The 21,152-nt window shown below is 38.0% G+C and overlaps 1 protein-coding gene across 1 annotated transcript in view; it reads right to left on the reverse strand.

The window, feature by feature from the left end:
- The window catches only part of LOC126458329 (meiosis regulator and mRNA stability factor 1), a 212,592-nt gene that overhangs the window by 40,880 nt on the left and 150,560 nt on the right, over nt 1-21,152 (reverse strand). Inside the window, exons 20-24 of the mRNA XM_050095288.1 lie at nt 20,444-20,599; nt 17,833-18,063; nt 17,504-17,701; nt 11,459-11,723; nt 10,779-10,916 (exon numbers count right to left, since the gene is read on the reverse strand). Coding sequence (XP_049951245.1) covers nt 10,779-10,916; nt 11,459-11,723; nt 17,504-17,701; nt 17,833-18,063; nt 20,444-20,599 — 988 coding nt within the window. The remainder of the gene's footprint in view (nt 1-10,778; nt 10,917-11,458; nt 11,724-17,503; nt 17,702-17,832; nt 18,064-20,443; nt 20,600-21,152) is intronic.

A 21,152-nucleotide genomic window follows, 5' to 3' on the forward strand; every position in this document is an offset into this window, starting at 1 on the left:
CAAACCTGCCCACTGTCTGCCAGACAGAAGCCCGTTGCAATTTTCCACTGCCTTCAGTTAGCGCTTTGTGGTGACCGAGTGACAACGTGCATTGTAACAAATATCAGAGAGAGTTCTTTCTTCAAATGAACACCATATCGATGGATACCATTTTGTGTAAGGTGAAAAAAGGTAATTTTACATTAGTGAGGGAAAACAAATTGAAATCGCCAATTTGGAAAAAATTCGGATACGTATTTGATGGCAACGAAAAGATAAAAGATATAGTGGCTTTTTTGAATGTAAAAAAGTATATTCCTACACTGGACATAAAAGTGGAACTTCAAATTTGCTAGAACATTCGTGTGAGGCTGGACAAAGTAGCATAATTACTTATTTAAATACCAAGACAGACGTTAAAGTTCCTGAAGTTCCGCCAAATTTGAAGACAGAGCGGTGGCACGGCGGGCTTTGCAATTAATTACAAGTGGGACTTCAAACTATGGCTCACGACCACCAACAAGCTGTGACTGCGGTAGCCCGTGAAAGATTATTCTGATCACATTGAAAACTTACAAAATATTCAAATCATCCAAGATAATAATGTATCTTTTAATTTACCAGCCAATTAGTAAAGATAAAGGCTGAAATTCGTAACAAAATTGAACATTTAACTGTGACTCGGTACTGCTTAACAGGGAACAGTGCCTAACATTTGAAGTTATGGGACAGTGGTTTTTATATAGACATCTTAAAATCGTTTGTAGTTCTATTAAACTCTGAAAAAAATTATTTTTTAACACTGAAAGTATTAACTGCGAAATCTACTGCAAATTTTGTCTTAGTAATTTAGACCAATGTTGAGGATGTTTTAAAGTGTGAAAAACTTTGTTTAGTTGAGAATGAAACAGACATTTTATTTAACGCTAGGTCTTAATTCGATAAACCAGCCAAAAGGTGAGTTTCGAGATTTCAATCGTATTTTTAGCTAAAGCTAAATCGACTCCTAATTTATATAACCAGTGATTTTGTTGTCACTCTTCAGAAGACGAGTTATTTCTTCCAGGCAACGTCAATTATTGCTGGCAGTTTAATTTTTTCACAGGTGCGCCAGCATTTTGCAGGGTAGGCCTAATACTGTAAATACACTCCTGGAAATGGAAAAAAGAACACATTGACACCGGTGTGTCAGACCCACCATACTTGATCCGGACACTGCGAGGGGGCTGTACAAGCAATGATCACACGCACGGCACAGCGGACACACCAGGAACCGCGGTGTTGGCCGTTGAATGGCGCTAGCTGCGCAGCATTTGTGCACCGCCGCCGTCAGTGTCAGCCAGTTTGCCGTGGCATACGGAGCTCCATCGCAGTCTTTAACACTGGTAGCATGCCGCGACAGCGTGGACGTGAACCGTATGTGCAGTTGACGGACTTTGAGCGAGGGCGTATAGTGGGCATGCGGGAGGCCGGGTAGACGTACCGCCGAATTGCTCAACACGTGGGGCGTGAGTTCTCCACAGTACATCGATGTCGTCGCCAGTGGTCGGCGGAAGGTGCACGTGCCCGTCGACCTGGGACCGGACCGCAGCGACGCACGGATGCACGCCAAGACCGTAGGATCCTACGCAGTGCCGTAGGGGACCGCACCGCCACTTCCCAGCAAATTAGGGACACTGTTGCTCCTGGGGTATCGGCGAGGACCATTCGCAACCGTCTCCATGAAGCTGGGCTACGGTCCCGCACACCGTTAGGCCGTCTTCCGCTCACGCCCCAACATCGTGCAGCCCGCCTCCAGTGGTGTCGCGACAGGCGTGAATGGAGGGACGAATGGAGACGTGTCGTCTTCAGCGATGAGAGTCGCTTCTGCCTTGGTGCCAATGATGGTCGTATGCGTGTTTGGCGCCGTGCAGGTGAGCGCCACAATGAGGACTGCATACGACCGAGGCACACAGGGCCAACACCCGGCATCATGGTGTGGGGAGCGATCTCCTACACTGGCCGTACACCACTGGTGATCGTCGAGGGGATACTGAATAGTGCACGGTACATCCAAACCGTCATCGAACCCATCGTTCTACCATTCCTAGACCGGCAAGGGAACTTGCTGTTCCAACAGGACAATGCACGTCCGCATGTATCCCGTGCCACCCAACGTGCTCTAGAAGGTGTAAGTCAACTACCCTGGCCAGCAAGATCTCCGGATCTGTCCCCCATTGAGCATGTTTGGGACTGGATGAAGCGTCGTCTCACGCGGTCTGCACGTCCAGCACGAACGCTGGTCCAACTGAGGCCCCAGGTGGAAATGGCATGGCACGCCGTTCCACAGGACTACATCCAGCATCTCTACGATCGTCTCCATGGGAGAATAGCAGCCTGCATTGCTGCGAAAGGTGGATATACACTGTACTAGTGCTGACATTGTGCATGCTCTGTTGCCTGTGTCTATGTGCCTGCGGTTCTGTCAGTGTGATCATGTGATGTATCTGACCCCAGGAATGTGTCAATAAAGTTTCCCCTTCCTGGGACAATGAATTCACGGTGTTCTTATTTCAATTTCCAGGAGTGTATTTTCACCTGGAAATGAGGACTGAACACGTAAGCTATAATATAATCGTCAGCTGACATGAATGGCTTCAAAATTTGACACATCCAAGCAGTGAGTACAAAAAAACTGTCGATAAATGATGCAATGTGCTAGTAACAGCTTAAAACCATCTTCATTTTCAGATGCCTTGGTACAAGAGCAGCGTTTCTATACACGTATTTTTATCATTTCATACTATTACATTGAATTTTATTTTTTTAAATAGCGTTTCCAATCTCACGAGATCCGAGCCGCTACTGTGTGTGCTCCGGAGAGCCAATGCTTTCCTGTTTGGAATGGTCTGCTTTAGAGTAGGTATAGAGCATCTCCTGTGATTTAAGAAGTCAAAAGTAGTTAAGTTGTCGCAGAAATGGCACCCTAACAATAACTATGTCATTACATACCATAATTCTAAGTATTACTGTCCATTACTATTAATTACTCACTCAAAACTTAAATATATGCGGATGCGGATAAGAAACTTGCGGATGCGGATTAATTGCTGCGGATTAGGACCTTGCGGATGCGGACTGCACTTTTCTTATCCGCGCAGACCTCTACATATAATGGGGTATACCACATGATTCTGATAAGTATAGGTTTGGGGAAATTGAAAGTGATTTATTACATGAGGATACAGGTTCTGAGAAAAGCCATCAATTTTGCAGTCCTTATGTAAAAGTTCAAATTGGGTCATGGGTTGGTAAATGTTTAATTGATACAGGAAGTGAGATCTCGGGAATATCTGAAAGGTTAAGCAAGAAATTGAAAGCAGGGAAAGATTATGTTGAAATGCCAGTTGTTGGGGTAAAGATAAAAGGTGCTACTGGGAAGAGCAGTAAATTGGTAAAAAATCAGGCTTTAGTGACATTTTTAATTGAAGGCAAGTTGTTCACACATGGATGTTTTGTAATTCAGGAATTTGATGAGGATTTTCTTTTGGGTATGAATTGGATAGTAAAAGTAAATACAGCATTTGTTTGGGGTGTAAGAAAACTTTTGATAGAAACCAGTGAAAGGGAATACATTCAGACAAAATTTGTGAAGACACTTGGGGATCAGAGTAATGGAAATTTTGACAGTATCAATTTACTAAAAGAAAATAGATTGGAGAACATTGAAATCCACAGATTTGATACTGATGAAGTTGAATTTGGGAATTTAGTAAATGTGAAAATTTCAGAAACACAAAATTTATCTGGGGAGCAAAAACAACAGTTAGAAAATCTGCTGTGGGAATACAGTGATGTTTTTAGTGACGTACCTGGTAGGGTAAAGGGTTACCAGTGTGAGCTTCAGGTAAAACCTCATGAACCATTTTTCATAAAACCATACACTATTGCAATATCAAAAAGACCTGCTGTTGAGAAAGAGCTGAAAAAGATGGAAGGATGTAATATAATAGAAAGGAGTATCAGTGCATATAATAATCCTCTAGTAGTTGTTTCAAAAAAAGATGGTGGAGTAAGATTGGATTTGAACTCTTAGACACTTAAAATTTTGTTCAGACGGACAGACCATTCCGAAAATATTGATGAGTTACTCTATAAATTTACAGATATAAAGTATATGTCAAGTTTGGATCTAACTTCGGATTTTCATCAGGTACCACTTTCAGTTAATTCTAGAGAATATACTGCTTTCTTGTACAATGGTAAGAGTTAACAATATTATGTTATGCCATTTGGGTTAAAATCTTCTGTTTCCGAATTTATAAGAGCTTTGGATCGTGTACTGGGACAAGAACTTGCATCTAAACTGATAATTTATGTAGATGACATTTTGGTTACAGGGTAAAACTGGGAGTAACATTTTGGTTACAGGGTAAAATTGGGAATAACATTTTGGTTACAGGGTAAAACTGGGAGTAACATTTTTTGATTTTGAAGTCAGTTTGTGAAAAACTTAGAAAAGGGGGGATGACATTGAAATTGGAGAAATGTAAATTTGCAGTTTCTGAATTAAAATTTATGGGACATGTTGTCACAGACAAGCGAATTTTGGCAGATCCAGAAAAAATTAAAGCAATTTCAGAAATTCCTATTCCTAAGACTAAAAAACAAAGTCGTTCTTTGGATTATGTGGTTATTACCAAAAACATAAGTGATCAGAGTCTGAATGCACCATGTTTAAGTCAGAAAAACACTGTTTGGGTTTGGGATAAAAGTCGTCAGGAAGAGTTTGATAAAATTAAGCAAGAGTTGAGGAAGCAACACTTATTACATAGACCTGATTTTAATTTACCATTTTGTTTGAACACTGATAGCAGTAATTATGGGCTTGGAGCAGAGTTATTTCAAGAAAGAGTAGAGAATGGAGTTAAGATACATTGTACTATAGCATTTGCAAGCAGAATGTTGCTCAAGCATGAGAAAAATTATACAGTCACAGAGAAGGAACTTTTGGCAATTCATTGGGCTTTTACAAAATTTAGAATTTACCTTATTGGACATAAAACCATAGTATTTTCAGATCACAAAGCTTTGAGTTACTTACAAGAGTGCAAATTATACCACAGTAGATTGACCAGATGGGCAATTTTTCTGCAACAGTTTGACTTTGAAATCAAACACATAAAAGGTTCTGAGAATGTAGTAGCTGATTCACTTTCAAGGTTACCAATTGGAGGAGAAAAGGAGATTTTTGAACAAGAGGAGGAAAAGCAATTTAAAATTAGATACTTGAAAGGGGTGGAAAATGAAAAAAACAATTAGAGCTATGTGTAACAAAATTAGAAAAAAATCAAAATTTAGATCAAAGTTGGAAATTAATCAAAGAATGTTTAGGCAAGAAGGGGTATGAGAAACTTGATAAATTTTACAAATTACATAAGGGGATTTTATTTCGGAGAACAGATGCAGATTCTGATAATTGGAAACTGTGTTGGCCAGAGGCAGATGCTGAAAAGCTGATCACTTACATACATGAAAGTTTTTGTCATTGTGGAATACAAAAGTGCATTCAAAAGATACAAGAAAACGTGTATTTTTACAATATTGGAAAGAAGGTAAGAAAAGAATTGGCAACCTGTGACAAATGTCAGAGAGTTAAAGTGAGCAATCAAAGACGTGGTGGAGAGATGCAAACATTATTCCGGAAAAACCTTTAGATCTTATCGCTGTGGACTTATATGGAATGTTACCAAAGAGTAAAGGAGATCACTGTTACATATTTGTTATGGTAGATGTATTTTCAAAATTAATTAAATTATATACAGTGAAAAAGCCACTAGCCATGAAATTATAATAAAAATTGAAAGATTATTTCGCACAGGCGGGTAAACCAAAAGCTATCTTATCAGGTAATGGTTCACAGTTCACCTCTAAAATTTGGAAAAAGTTTATTGAAAGATCAAAATTGAAGCACATACTTATATCTGTTTATTGTCCATCAACCAATCCTGCAGAAAGATATGAGGGAAATTGGGAGACTTTGCAGAACCTATTGTAGCCATAAACATCCAACCTGGTTTGAGCACATTCGAAATTTTGAAGATATTATGAATAGCCTACAACATAGTTCCACAGGATTTTCACCATATGAGATTATGTTTAATATCAGACCTGCAAATCTTATATCAGAACTTACTGAATTTCCTAATTGTACACCTTTAACTATGCAGGAGAGAGAAGATATTGTCAGGGAAACTATGAGGAAACAAGGGGAAAACAGGAATAAAAGACATAACAACAGGGTAACATTAACCACTTTCAAAATTGGGGATCTTGTTCTGGTCAAGTCTCATGAAAAATCAAAAATGTTAAATCCAGAAATTAAAAAAATTCTTTGATATCTATATCGGGCCTTTTGAAGTCATAGAAAATCCACACCCTAATGCTTATCGTTTGGTATACCCTAAGTCAAAGAAATTATTTGGTCTCAGGAATGTTGCCTCTTTGAAACTATATAAACAAAAATCATAATTTCTAAATGTAAATAACCTATTCTCATCCAAATAAAAGTCCTCCACTGGAATATGCTTGTTAGAGCAAAACTACCTGTACAACCAAGTATGTATATTTACACGTATAAATTAATAATTTGAAGTCACATGATAATTGAAACTGATGAAAAAAACACTGTTGTAACAAAGAATGAGAGAAAGATTTATTACTACTTTCTTTAAAAAGTCTCCATACTGAGCATTAATGAATTTTTTCTGATTTTTGGAAGCTAAGTCTTCCCTGTGGGTGAAGGCATGCATGTGAGGACATGCATGCAAAGATGTAAGTTTCAAAACCAATTTTAGATAAAGCCTCATGATATATGAGCAATTTATTATTCTTTATACTGATGTGGGAAGCGAAAGTTCTCTTCATAAGAATGTGCCTCGTAGTAATATTGTAGTAGAGAGGCAAGTGTACATAAATAATTGTAAAAAATTTAGATAATACTGATGTATCTTTAGCTGTACTAACAAAACAAAGGAAAGAAAATCGTATATACAAAAAATTCAAAAAGAAAATCATAAGTAAAAAAAATACAAAATTAAAAAAAAACATGAATAAAAAAATATATAAAATGCAAAAAACAAAATCAGAAGCAAAAATATATATATATATAAAAGGCAAATATATAGAAAAAACACTACACTATATATGTCCAGTATCATTTTTATTGTACAATATGTAAGCAAAATGAAATTAACATTAATATGAGGAACAAAAAATTTAATTATGAGAACCAGTTGGTACAAAGTGTGACCAGAGAAGTGGTTGTAGATATCTTGTTCTAGCAAATGAGTTTTACCTTACTATTATTTTCAATCTGTATGCTGTATTTTAGAATATTTGTCATGTATGTTTTATGCCATGCATATTTGTCATGTTGAATAATTTCTTTACTTGAATTTTTCGTGTATGAGATTAATGGGAAGGATCATTGCAACAACAGCCAGTAACAAGTCCACAGATTCAAAGAGTCCAAATTTGGAAGAGGATATCAGACTTCGTCATTTACGTACTAATTGTGTAATACAGATCCATTACTGAGTGTGGTCGGGATTTTGTTGTACATGTTCATAACAACAAAAGCCCTGGGGAGCAGTTGTAATGGATCTGGGAGATATGTTATTTTCTACCCGATTTGACGATACCAAATCTAATGAGGGAGGTTGTAAATGTTTTCTCATATTTTTGCCAGAATATTTTTTTGTGAATTGTAATTTGCCTTGTTTTATGCTAATTTGCTTATATGTTTATATGTTTGAGAGTGACAGCATATTGATTGATGTTAGTAGATGTGAAGAAGAATATCAAAGAGACTGGTTACAAGTGGAAGCTTGTGTGATGTGTAAAATGTCTTTGACGATGGAGTCATCTTTAACCATAGTCAGTCGGCAGTGAACTCTCTGTGTGTATGATGGTGGAACAATGTGCAGGTCACCGTTATAATAATTTGCAAGTGAACAAGAAACATGAATTATGTTACTACTTTTTTATATAAACATCAAGAAAGAACCACATTCGAAGAAATTGTATTTGGGGCACCAAAAATGAGGCAAACGCATTGAAACAGGTCATTTCTGCAGCCAACGAAACAGCATTGTGGAATCATACTTTCACTAGACGACTGAAGCCAACACAGAAAAGTCAAATATCATTTTGTAAACATTTCACTGAAAAGTGAGTACTGTCACGAAATATGCTAAATTCAAGTATATAAAAATAGCGAGCATATTTCAAAGACCTAAGTCAAAACAAGGCCCTGGGAGTAGACAACATTCCATGGCCCCATGAGTAGACAATATTCCATTAGAACTACTGACAGCCTCCTTGGGAGAGCCAGTCCTGACAAAACTCTACCATCTGGTGAGCAAGATTTATGAGACAGGCGAAATTCCCTCATACTTCAAGAAGAATGTAATAATTCCAATTCCAAAGAAAGCAGGTGTTGACAGATGTGAAGATTACTGAACTATATGTTTAATAAGTCACTGCTGCAAAATACTAACACGAATTCTTTACAGACGAATGGAAAAACTGGTGGAATCCGACCTCTGTGAAGATCAGTTTGGATTCCGTAGAAATACTGGAACATGTGAGGCAATATTGACCCTATGACTTATCCTAGAAAATAGATTAAGGAAAAGCAAAGCTACGTTTCTAGCATTTGTAGACTTAGAGAAAGCTTTTGACAATGTTGATTGGAATACTCTCTTTCAAATTCTGAAGGTGCCAGGGGTAAAATACAGGGAGCGAAAGGCTATTTACAATTTGTACAGAAACCAGATGGTGGTTATATGAGTCGAGGGCCATGAAAGGGAAGCAGTGGTTGGGAAAGGAGTGAGACAGGGTTTTAGCCTCTCCCTGATTTTATTCAATCTGTATATTGAGCAAGCAGTAAAGGAAACAGAAGAAAAATACAGAGTAGGCATTAAAATCCATGGGGAAGAAATAAAAACTTTGAGGTTCGCTGATGACATTGTAATTCTGTCAGAGACAGCAAAGGACTTGGAAGAGCAGTTGAATGGAATGGACAGTGTCTTGAAAGGAGGATGTAAGATGAACATCAACAAAAGCAAAACGAGGATAATGGAATGTAATCTAATTAAGTCGGGTGATGCTGAGGGAATTAGATTAGGAAATGAGACACTTAAAGTAGTAAAGGAGTTTTGCTATTTGGGGAGCAAAATAACTGATGATGGTCGAAGTAGAGAGGATATAAAATGTAGACTGGCAATGGCAAGGAAATCGTTTCTGAAGAAGAGAAATTTGTTAACATCGAGTATAGATTTAAGTGTCAGGAAGTCGTTTCTGAAAGTATTTGTATGGAGTGTAGCCATATATGGAAGTGAAACATGGACGATAAATAGTTTGGACAAGAAGAGAATAGAAGCTTTCGAAATGTGGTGTTACAGAGAAATGCTGAAGATTAGATGGGTAGATCACATCACTAATGAGGAGTTATTTAACAGAATTGGGGAGGAGTTTGTGGCACAACTTGACTAGAAGAAGGGAGTGGTTGGTAGGACATGTTCTGAGACATCAAGGTACCACCAATTTAGTGTTGGAGGGCAGCGTGGAGGGTAAAAATCGTAGAGGGAGACCAAGAGATGAATACACTAAGCAGAATCAGAAAGATGTAGGTTGCAGTAGGTACTGGTAGATGAAGAAGCTTGCAGAGGATAGAGTAGCATGGAGAGCTGCATCGAACCATTCTCAGGACTGAAGACCAGAACAACAACTTACTACATCCTCAACTTTGACAATGACTTGTTACTGTGAAAATGCCGACTTGCACTGTGGTTCTGAGTCTGTATTAAACTGCAAGTTAATCCCAGCCTCCACATAGCTTGATGAGTCAGTTCCAAGGTCAACAACAAGGAAAATACCACCAACTTCAACAGGACCACAATCAGTGGAGAACAGAGATGTTTAAAGAAGAAGAAGAAGAAGAAGAAGAAGAAGAAGCATTTGAGCACTTGACTGTCTCACTTTCAAGAGCTGAAGCAAAGTATGGTATTTTTCTTGTAGACAAAATACATTTTTCACAATTTATGACAAACCCCAAAGGTTCCGATTCACTGTCACCAAAACTGACGATGTTTCTGATCTCAAAATAATCAGTTTAGAATCATCTGTCTTTATAGTTTCGACACTAAAGATCTGGAGATCCTGCACAACAAATTTTAAATATCTAATAATACTAAGGTCTAAGTCATGGCACTATTGATTTATGACCCACAAGTCAGTTGCTCAGTGTGATATGCTAAGCACCAATGTAAGAGTTTTATACACAATTTTGAACAATCTACTCATAAAATAGAGCCGTAGTTGGTGGAAATGATCCCAACATATGTAACACAGGAATTATAAAAAGCTGCAGTGTCTAACAGAACGTACTGTTACCAACAGACTAAAAAATGAAGCTGTAAGTACACACACACACACACACACACACACACACACACACACACACAAAACAGAAAGTAAAATTTTTGTACAAAGGATGATGCAAGTGTACAGATAGAAACAAAATGTCCATCAGTAATATATTCTGGATCGAAGTGATTTATTCATTTAGGACATGCAAGGGAAGGGGTGAGGATGGCACAGGATAGTGATATTCGTAAGATGACATGGGTTTCTTTTTATATCACAAATAGCCATTGTTCTGCGCACTGAGATCTTAGAAGACATAACTATAATAGAAAAGGGGTGGGAGGAGTCATCAATATTGACTAATTACTGTACAAACTAACACCACTTACTGGAAATTTGAGAGACTAAGTCTTGGTTCCCAGCTGATGTGGTAGTGGCACTAAATGAATGTTTCGTGCTTGAAGAATCAGTTTGTTCTGAAGTCGTAGCTTCCACAGCAACTGGTAGTGATAAAGGTAGACCGACTTCTGTAAAATGACAGTAGAAAAAATCTTATTTTTATGTACAGCACTGCGAGGAAATTCAGAAGGTTGTTGAAAATAAGTTACTGCATCCATCAAATAGGCATTAGGGTAGTTCTGGAAATCTGTTGACAACCAAACAAAAAAGATCAGCAAGCATGGTACTTGCTTCTGAGATGTGAAATGCGTAAAAAAACCAAGGTAATGCTCTAGCTTTACTGTTAAGTTCCACTAGTTTCTTTCTTCAGTCCTGAAACAGCACCTAGTAGAGTACATAATAGGAAATACTCCAACCAGCCACAAGGTTGTTTTTTTTGTTTCTAATGAGAAGGAGGGGTTTTTAGGATGTAAGTACAATGCACAGAGCATATTTAAGTATAACTAGGTAATCACAAAAACCTTTGTTATATTTTGTGACACAAAAGTAAAACTTACAAAGAAGTCAACACTACCAATTGACGGGCTCACGCCCGAAACTAGTAATATATATGATTTTGGCTACAGTGTTAAAATCAGTTTACAGATTATGATCAAAATGCTGCACTTGCCTGCCAGCTGAGGATTTACTGCGATGTAAGGATCATTGTTGCAGTCATTTTCATATTCCAGAGTCAGAACATCACCGGCAGCAATTATCAAAGAATCTATGCTTGAAAATCCAAGACTTGCTGCTTGGATAGTTGAGTGATATGTTGTAAAGTACAACTTATTAAGAGATGACAACAGTAAACGACCACCACTGCCTACCACCAACCAATACACACGCCTTGCAAATTCATATACAGGCTGCAGTATTACATGTCCATTCTGCACCTGGAAAAAGGTATATTTTGGATTCCAATAATCAAGTAATATAAATTCTAGAATACTATGAAGCAAACATTATGGTTTACATAAATTTTTTTTATAAGAAATGATGGTGGGTACTGGGGGGGGGGGGGGAAGAAAACCATCACCACCAATCACAACATTCTCTGCCCATGGATGTGCACTTTAATGAATTTTAAAACATCATTTATTCACCACATTTCTTGACACGAGTCAAGACGTACATTAAAGTGAAAAGCATTGAGAATTGCTGTAGCTTATTTTGCTTAGTGAAACTAAATTTAACACAGTAAAATTAGCAGAAATGCAATTAGTTATTACACAGTGTGGAGATTTTTGGCAGAAGTGAATTCTTACAAGGGGTAATCGAAATAAAATTAAGATGTATAATTAATTTTTTGGTTGTTTGCTGGAACACATTGAAATCTCCACACCACAGTATCATAACAAGCTGCTTCAAGAGCCAAAACAAAACACTGCAGCCCATCACCACTTTAGTAAAGGGCTGCACCATGTTGTTTGACCTCCTCCACCAGTGTGCTATAGTGCTGTGGTACAGAAGATACTATGAGTACCAAGACTGCAGATGTGTCCTTGCAAATAAAAAAATAATTAAAATTTTATGACTTTCCCTTGACTCCTCTTTTAATGTTATTGTTCTCAATATTATTTTTATGCTGGCATTTAATGAATCCAACAAGTTCTGTACGTTATGATTAGAAACTGGAAAATGTAGCATCTATTTCGGGCGAAATTCACATTAAAAAAAAATTGTTTTTAGTGATTATAAGCACACATTTAAAAATGAAGAGAAAGCCTTAGTTCTTTGAAACTGACTTTTAAAAAGTGCTGGTTCAGAGCTTTGTGACTGGAATGTTTGCTTTTGCAGAACTTCAACACCTTATACTTCCAAAATGACCTCTGTTTTCTTCTTTTGGCTGTATTTGAGCTTTCAAAAATGACTGATCTATTGAAATATAGCAACATTTTCCCATGGAGGAAATTAATGCATCTTCGGTTCAAGATGTTTCTGGACATTATCTGTTTCTTCCTGCCCAATTTGATGATTACAAAAACTGCAGACTTAATTTCAACCTTTTGTGGACTTTCATAGCCTTGCGATCCATATTTGACAACACTACAGACAGAACTGACAAGGCAGTTAGCGGAGAAGTAGAACCGAACATATAACTATTTTAACATTAGGGGAAGAATTTTGTCGCAGTCAAAAAACATTATAGATTTTGTTTTCCAATCACTATACTGCAAAGTGTGAGCACTATAGGCTATAATGGCAGATGGTTGCAAGTATAAACGAACAAGAATTTTGACCACCAGAAGGGACAGCAGCAGTGCGGGGAAACAAACCCCACCTCCCTTTCGCAGAGCAGCAGCCTAAAATAGAACTGACACATTGTCACAGGGATAGCCCATCTCTTCTGGTGTTTTAAGGGTTGGAATTGAAGTCCAGGATGGATCATGATGAGCCACTTCACTATTTCAAAACAATAAAAAACTAGACTACTGCATGACACAAAGCATTCTGAACGGTTACTGCCCAACTACTTGTTGAGGTTAGCTGAGTACTGTTAATGATTTTGTTCAGATCCGATCTCTAGCAGTATTCAATGCAACCACATTCGAAACATCCACCATCTAATTTGCCACGTTAAAAGTGCCTGCATTGTACTGCCCTCTGAGCTTTAGCTAACGAACATGCGTGTTTCTTTGTTATACAAATGCTAGGTCCCACGGCTGAGTACTATATTGGATTACATGACGTGTATCTTAAACAGACCATTTAACTGTTCACAATTGGCATGGCATCAGACCATTCAATACATTGATACGTCACTGTATCCGTACAGTTTTTATATTGCAAACAGGTTCTTATGCATATTATATTTCCAAACTGGGCTTCACCATATCACTTACAATGTAAGGAACTGAAAACTGTTTACATTTTCAATATTTAGATGCAGAAAATAAAGCTATTTCAAACTCATTCTGATAAAATAGTTCATATGGATAAAATTTACTAAAAAACAGCATCTATTAAGGGGAGTTAGAACGGAAAAACTTTTTTCACATTTTCGGATTTTTATTTCATTATAAAATTTGCGATTTTCTGAATAAAATGATATCACTTATAAACTCACTTGGGAAGTATTTTATTTTATTTTTTTAAAAATATAATCTGCACCAGTTGAAAATGTTAAAATTTTTACATGCATTACTTCAAGATCTAATAAAATCAGTAGTTTTTTTATGTAGAAGGCTGTGGATTGCTGTGTTGTACAGGTTAACAATGTTGGTCATGTCCAGAAGAGGATGGGCACCAGGTTGAGGAACTTTAAACCAAGTTTGAGAGACAAGAATCTTTCTTGTGGTAAAACCACAAGAGGCAGGCTGACAGACAAAATGATTGATTAAGTACAGCAGTGTTATGGGAAGGCCATTAGAAATAATACTGAGGATTTGTTGAAAATGAAGCAGGCACTATGGGCTACCTTCTTCCACAGACTGTCAACTGATGAAAAACCAGTACACCACCTTTGCTTCCTGGACCTGATTCATGGTGCAATTACCGCAATGCCCAGTTCTCAAATGGTTCATGCAGCCATAAACATTCAATCCCAGCAGCAGTCATGGATATCATAAAACCTATTTACAGAGACCTGGCAAATCCCACATTACTGAAGAAGTGTCTGCATGGTCAGACTCAAAATCCCAATGAGCCATTCAATAATCTTTTATGGACTCACTCACCAAAATATGTTTTTGCTGGAATGAAGACCCTAAAGTGGAGGGTCAGTGATGCTGTTATTGCTTTTAATGATGGAAACATCGGTAGGGTGGAATGAGATATTCACTCTGCAGTGGAGTGTGCGCTGATATGAAACTTCCTGGCACATTAAAACTGTGTGCCCGACCGAGACTCGAACTCGGGACCTTTGCCTTTCGCGGGCAAGTGCTCTACCAACTGAGCTACCAGAGCACGACTCACGCCCGGTACTCACAGCTTTACTTCTGCCAGTACCTCGTCTCCTACCTTCCAAACTTTACAGAAGCTCTCCTGCGAAGCTGTGAGTACCGGGCGTGAGTCGAGCTTCGGTAGCTCAGACGGTAGAGCACTTGCCCGCGAAAGGCAAAGGTCCCAAGTTCGAGTCTCGGTCGGGCACACAGTTTTAATCTGCCAGGAAGTTTCATTGGTAGGGTGAATAATTGCTACAGCATATGGGAATTAATCCTGGAGCAAACTGCATCAGAGAACTTTAGCTGATGGACAGGGTTCACATTGATAAAGCAGAGTATGCAGCACAGTTGACTACTAGTCCAGATAGAAGAAAAAACTCTGGAAAAGATTAAGAGGATGATATACAGTATGGTGCAGGGTGCTTCTGAGCGACTAAAAATAAAAAACTACGCATATATATTGAGTTACAGCCTTTTGAAACTTTAGAAGCCATTCCTGAAAATGTACATTTTCTGTTGCATTTTTCCCTAAATCTTGGAAACCACTTCGAGTAGAGTATTCATATTTTTTAGGCAGTATAACATACATATCCTGAGTCTTCTGAACTGAAAGAAGAACATAAAATTATGTGTAATTAAAATTATTTAGGATTATATACAAAAGTACACAAATTTTTAACCGTGTAATTAAAAACATTGTATTTCCAAAAGCAGTGGCTAAATGCAATTATTGTAGTTCAATAGACTCAGAACAGAGTTTAATGTCCTGTAAAAGTTTCATGTCAATGGCTACAGTGGATCCCGAAATACAGGGAAGCCAAGTCACTAAATTTAACAGTCGGGATAGGGCATTCCAACTCCCCTTAAGTAATTGAGTGTATTTGCATTTTGAGGTAGAAATCACACTTGTTTTGCATTTGTCCCAAAAAAGTTTTCTGGGCCCTCATTATGATGTATCCCACGACATAACTGACATGTCCAATTTGCCAAACATGGCAGAACAATTCTTTGTTCTTTAAATATTACTATTTCCTGAATTGTTGCATTTTATAATTATCTATGTAGTTTAAAAATATTTGTAGATTTCATCCTTAAAGTGGACTCACGGTGTTTTGGTTTTGTAATCAGGCTTTCACCTTAAGTGTCAGTCAGGAAAATTTTCAGCGTTTATATTACACTCTCCTGCAAATCTCCTAAGTCTGAACACTTATCACCCTCCTTTACATGCATACTATGATCCCTACTAGTAAGGCCTGACTGATCCTACCTTCAAAACTGGATGTCATTTGGAAGGCAGACCAGTTCAAAAGGCATCTGCACAGTTCTCTCATGCTAAGCTTAATGGATGACTACATACACTGTACTCAAAAGCTATTTGCAAGAGTCAATGCAAGTCAAGAAATCAAGAGATTTCAGTCCAGAAAAATAATCATTAATAAAGTCCAGGAGACGCACTTTGGCAAAGACACGTAGTTGTTACTTTCCTCGCATACTAAAATTGTGTGCTGGACTGGGACACAAATCTGAGGTAGGAGATGATGGGCAGATGTAAAGCTATAAGGGTGGGCTGAGTCATGCTTGTCAGTTGGTAGGGCATTACTCCACAAAAGGCAAACCATGAATTTTCGAATCAGTACACACACTGCAGCAGAGTGAAAATTCATTCTGAAACAAGGTGTGTACGTAGACAAGAAAAAACTTCTCCGATTTAACCTGGATTTCCTCATCAAAAACACACTTTCTCAGGTGGAAATACGTGTTTTTCCTGGTGATAATTCACTTTTCCCCAGGTGAAAGTACATTTTTCTGGGTTATGTGACAATGTATTTTCCTTTGGAGCTATAATCATCACACATTCTCACACGTAACATAATTCGTCTTGGGTAAAGGAAAATTTACTTTGAAAGTACTGTAAACAATTGTGATGCCACACACATAGCAACAAGGCCCATGAGAAAGATACATCAACAGCACTTTGTTGTTACCAAGTATTGCATAGTCTGATGTTTTGCTCTCAGCAGACACCTGTGTGTGCACTGTGTTGTTTTGTAGTAAATGGCTTATTTTCCTTGCAACTAAAGTTTTATTTCGGTGTTATTCTCTCATATGTTTTATTGCTGTAGTGTTATTCTGCAATAGTGGACTAAAGTAAAACACTTTGTTCAAGTATCAGTTCTTACAAGTCAAAATCAGATAAATTTAATTGAAAACTACAAAATTCCCTAAAGTGTAAAAGTTCTTGGTTTTTCCCAGATTTCCCAAAGGTGTGTACACCCTGTGAAAAGGTATGCGGCTGTTCCGGGAGACAGAACCTACAAGATCTTTATTCTGTAAGAGCTTATTAGGAAAGAATGTTTTGTAATTTTCTACCTACAATGCTTTGCTTTAAAGCCTTACAAGGAGTAGATTTTGGGCAGCTGGTGATCACAGTTTCACACATTTGGTGTGGTCTTATATGCAGTATGATTATTAGTTTCAGTTTATGCCTACAGGACAAATCACTGAATGTATATACACTGTTAAATACATGGCACATTGTCGGGTTTCTGAGTGAACAACAGTTACGAGAGATTTTTACCATGGCTATACAAACATTTCATTCTACATATTTTCCTGTGCAACTGTTGATAATGAATTAATCCCAAACACGTCCAGGTGTTATTAAGATATTCGTGCAGCTATATGATATTTAAGGTGTTGGATTAAAATTGGATGAAACTGCTATGAAATGCAATACTATAAACAAATAAGTAATAACTACATGACAAATAATTTCGTTAGCTACTAACCATCAAAAGAACTGCAATGTCTGCAGTCTGCAAATAATCTTCAGATACTGATATGGAGTAGAGTTTGGTAAAAAGCTTCATGAATTCTGGTATCCTCATCATACCATCACTCGTGTTAAGTAGAATGCGCAAAACACGAAGTCTCTCAAGATTGGCAGTGATCTGTCCAGCCAAGTATAGTCTTAATCCAGGAAGAACCTGCAAAAATTTGGATAGGCACATATTACTGTTATTCACACACTACCCTGAAAATTCACAATACTAATCCCATTAACTAGAATGTGCACACGCACACAAAGCTTTTATGATAGAATACATCTGCCACGAACCTTAATTGTGGGTGTGAGCAATGAAACCAGCTGTTCAATACTACTGCAGTTGAAATCTTCTGGTCGCAGCGTATGGCCAAAGTGTTGGAGATATGCTGATGGCAATTCTTTTAGTGGTAAAACAGTGGAGCCACTAATGTGCAGGAGTTCTGCCACTTGGTTTGTCAGCACACGGACCGCTACAGGTTGTGTTAACATCACACGTCGTTCACCATCCCCAGCATCCTCCACCTTTTTTCATAAGGGGAAAAAAGATAAAAAATAAAGATGTTGACACACATGTAACAAAGTGCCAATGTGAAGAACACATTGTCTTATGTATGTTGCATTGTGTTTAGTACAACATCATTTAATTTTTCTATTAGGACTTTGGTGGCCGAGGATGCAGGCCTTTGGAGGAAATGGATAGTAGTTTAACAAACTGAGATCCAGAGGACCGCAGCGCATTCTGCTTGGGTACATGTACACTCCCCCCTTTTTTTTATCAAGTCTCTAAGCTCGAAATTTTCTCTCTCTCTACAAGGACAAGTCACGTGAAAACCATAAATATTTTTTATATGTGATTTATTCGCTGAAAGAGGAACAGGAGTGTAATGTTTTTTGACTGTCTCCCTGACAAACACTTCCTCCAGTGCCCAACATAAAGGTGGTGTATCTGATTGCATGCTGAAGATCAATTTTTGAACAAACCTGAATATGGCACACTGATGGCATGTAGTGTTGCAAGGTAACACTGCCTCCATCCCAAAAGAGTGTTAGTGTAACATTCCCTGCAGATGTTTTAGTTCTGAAGTCAAATGTGATGGCACCCAAATTGCACACACTTTGTAGAACCTAAGCATATCATGAATAATGTGATGTGACGAGACATGGCTAGTGCTCCGATTTATATTTATTTCATCCAACATCACACAGCTATCATCCATGACAATGGCTTCAGCAGCTGCATTACACTGGTGTCACAACACAGAATGTGTGACCTATGTGGTGAGCAACTGCTACTATGTCACGCCGTTTCTGAACCTCTACTCCACTTGTGTAGTGATAAACATGCCTCACCATGCAGCACTTTCATTTCCTGGTGGGTTTCAATAGATTTTGCATCTCTGCTGCTCAACAAAATTTCATGATAAAATAATGCTTTTGGTTGGTGCATGTCATGAGCAGGGCTGCCACTGAAACTGGTGTTGTGATAACATTTTACTTTTCTTCAGTATGCTGCCATCTGTTGGGCATTCTTTAAAGTCCTGGTGACTGTACTGTGAACGTACAGAACAATGGCATAAGAAATTAGTGTTTATAACATTTTTAAGGTTTTCACTCAACTCCTCTTATCCAACATTTAAAACTTTCAAGAAAAACCGCCATGGATCACTTTCATTCTCAACATCAATCACTTTTCCAAACTGATGTAAGTTTTCACAATTGCTTTTCAGAATCAGTTCCTAACAGACTAACATTTACTGCATGATCTTAAATATGGCCGCAAAACAGCAACTGTGTAATTCAGAAGAGACTGAAAAATCAGCCAACCAGTTACAAATAAAGGGTTATTATCCGTTGACTATGGTTTCTATATTTGTAAAAATATCTTCTTCAGAACTATTGGCCTTATTACATCACATGATGCACTAGGCGTCACAAGATAAAATATTTCCATCCTACATGTACCTTAAGTCAGACTAAGGCCAACTGCTCATCAGCAGGAAGTCTTTTCTGAAAGTATTTGTATGGAGAGTAGCCATATATGGAAGTGAAACATGGACAATAAATAGTTTAGACAAGAAGAGACTAGAAGCTTTTGAAATCTGGTGCTACAGAAGAATACTGAAGATTAGATGGGTAGATTATGTAACTAATAAGGTGGTACTGAATAGACCTATGGAGAAGAGGAATTTGTGGCACAACTTGACTAGAAGAAGGGATTGGTTGGTAGGACTTGTTCTGAGGCATCAAGGGATCAATTTAGTACTGGAGGGAAGTGTGGAGGCTAAAAACCGTAGATGGAGACCAAGGTATGAACACACTAAGCAGATTCAGAAGGATGTAGGTTGCAGTAGTTACTTATAGATGAAGTTTGTGTAGGATAGAGTAGCATGGAGAGCTGCATCAAACCAGTCTCTGAACTAAAGACAACAACAACAACAACAACAACAACAATGCCAATCAACTTTTCCACTGTTTCAACTCCCATTGAATTCTATATGAAAGCATACTTTCTATAGATTCTTAAGCACAATGATACTGATGCAGGCCCCCACTGATGGAAGTTATTTTTTATCTTCGACAGTGAGATAACTTATTCCAAATTTGCCATCCACTCAACTGCATACTGCATTGGCTGTCTTAACCAAATACTCTCACACCTTTCCCTTACTGAAGTTATCCAACCCATAAATATGTTTTTATTATCCTTTATCAAACTTTACAATTTAATTATTGACTGGTACTTTTTGAATAAACAAGCATATTCTCTCTCTAAGCCAACAGGAAAAAGGAAATCAAAGGTCTATAACTTTTGACTGTTTTTTATTTAAAATATTTGATATAATACACTGATCAGTTCGAGTAATTTACTAATAGCAACACACTACAGTAGCCACAAAAATACCTTGATAACTTCCGGAATTGCTTCCAATAGCTCTATAAGCTTTGTAAAACCAAAGTCAGCTACACGGCACTGGCGTCCAAAATGGTGGTGGTAGGCAGGAATCAACTTGTTGAACATCAGCTGACATTGCGGTGCATGGCTCAAGAGTTCCACAACCTGATAACATAAATCTCTTAACTCCAAATTCCAGAGACATTTTATTACAAGTTGAAATATCACAATATCCACTGGGAATTATACAAAATTCTGAAGTGGTTGTAAATGTCCAACTGACAGCTCCTTTGATCTGTGTTAATCTTAAATTATTCTTAGACATTCAAATGCAAAAATTGTTCTGGGTATGTAACAGCTAAAATGTAGGTCATTATAATTGGGGTGCACATATGTTCATTGCCAATCTTTCAGGGAGAAAAACTGCAAATGCCTGAAAGTTGGGGAGGGTGGGGGGTGGGGTGGAGGGGTGGGGGGGGGGGGGGGGGGGGAGAGAGAGAGAGAGATTGAAGACAACAACATAACAAGGCTTGTTGCATGGGAATAAAAGATGGGCTAGACTGGGAAGAGGGCCAGGTTGACTACTAATCCTTTAACTACAGTTGACTTCAGCAGGTCCACAGTAACCAGGCCCTGCAGATCATAGACTGCTTTACAAGTCAGCTGGGAAAAGAGACATTCCCTCCAGTGGGCTGCTGTCGCAGTCCAGCCTACTCTG

Source organism: Schistocerca serialis, chromosome 2 (genome assembly GCF_023864345.2).
Source record: "Schistocerca serialis cubense isolate TAMUIC-IGC-003099 chromosome 2, iqSchSeri2.2, whole genome shotgun sequence".
In the NCBI taxonomy this organism is placed as follows: Eukaryota; Metazoa; Arthropoda; class Insecta; order Orthoptera; family Acrididae; genus Schistocerca; species Schistocerca serialis.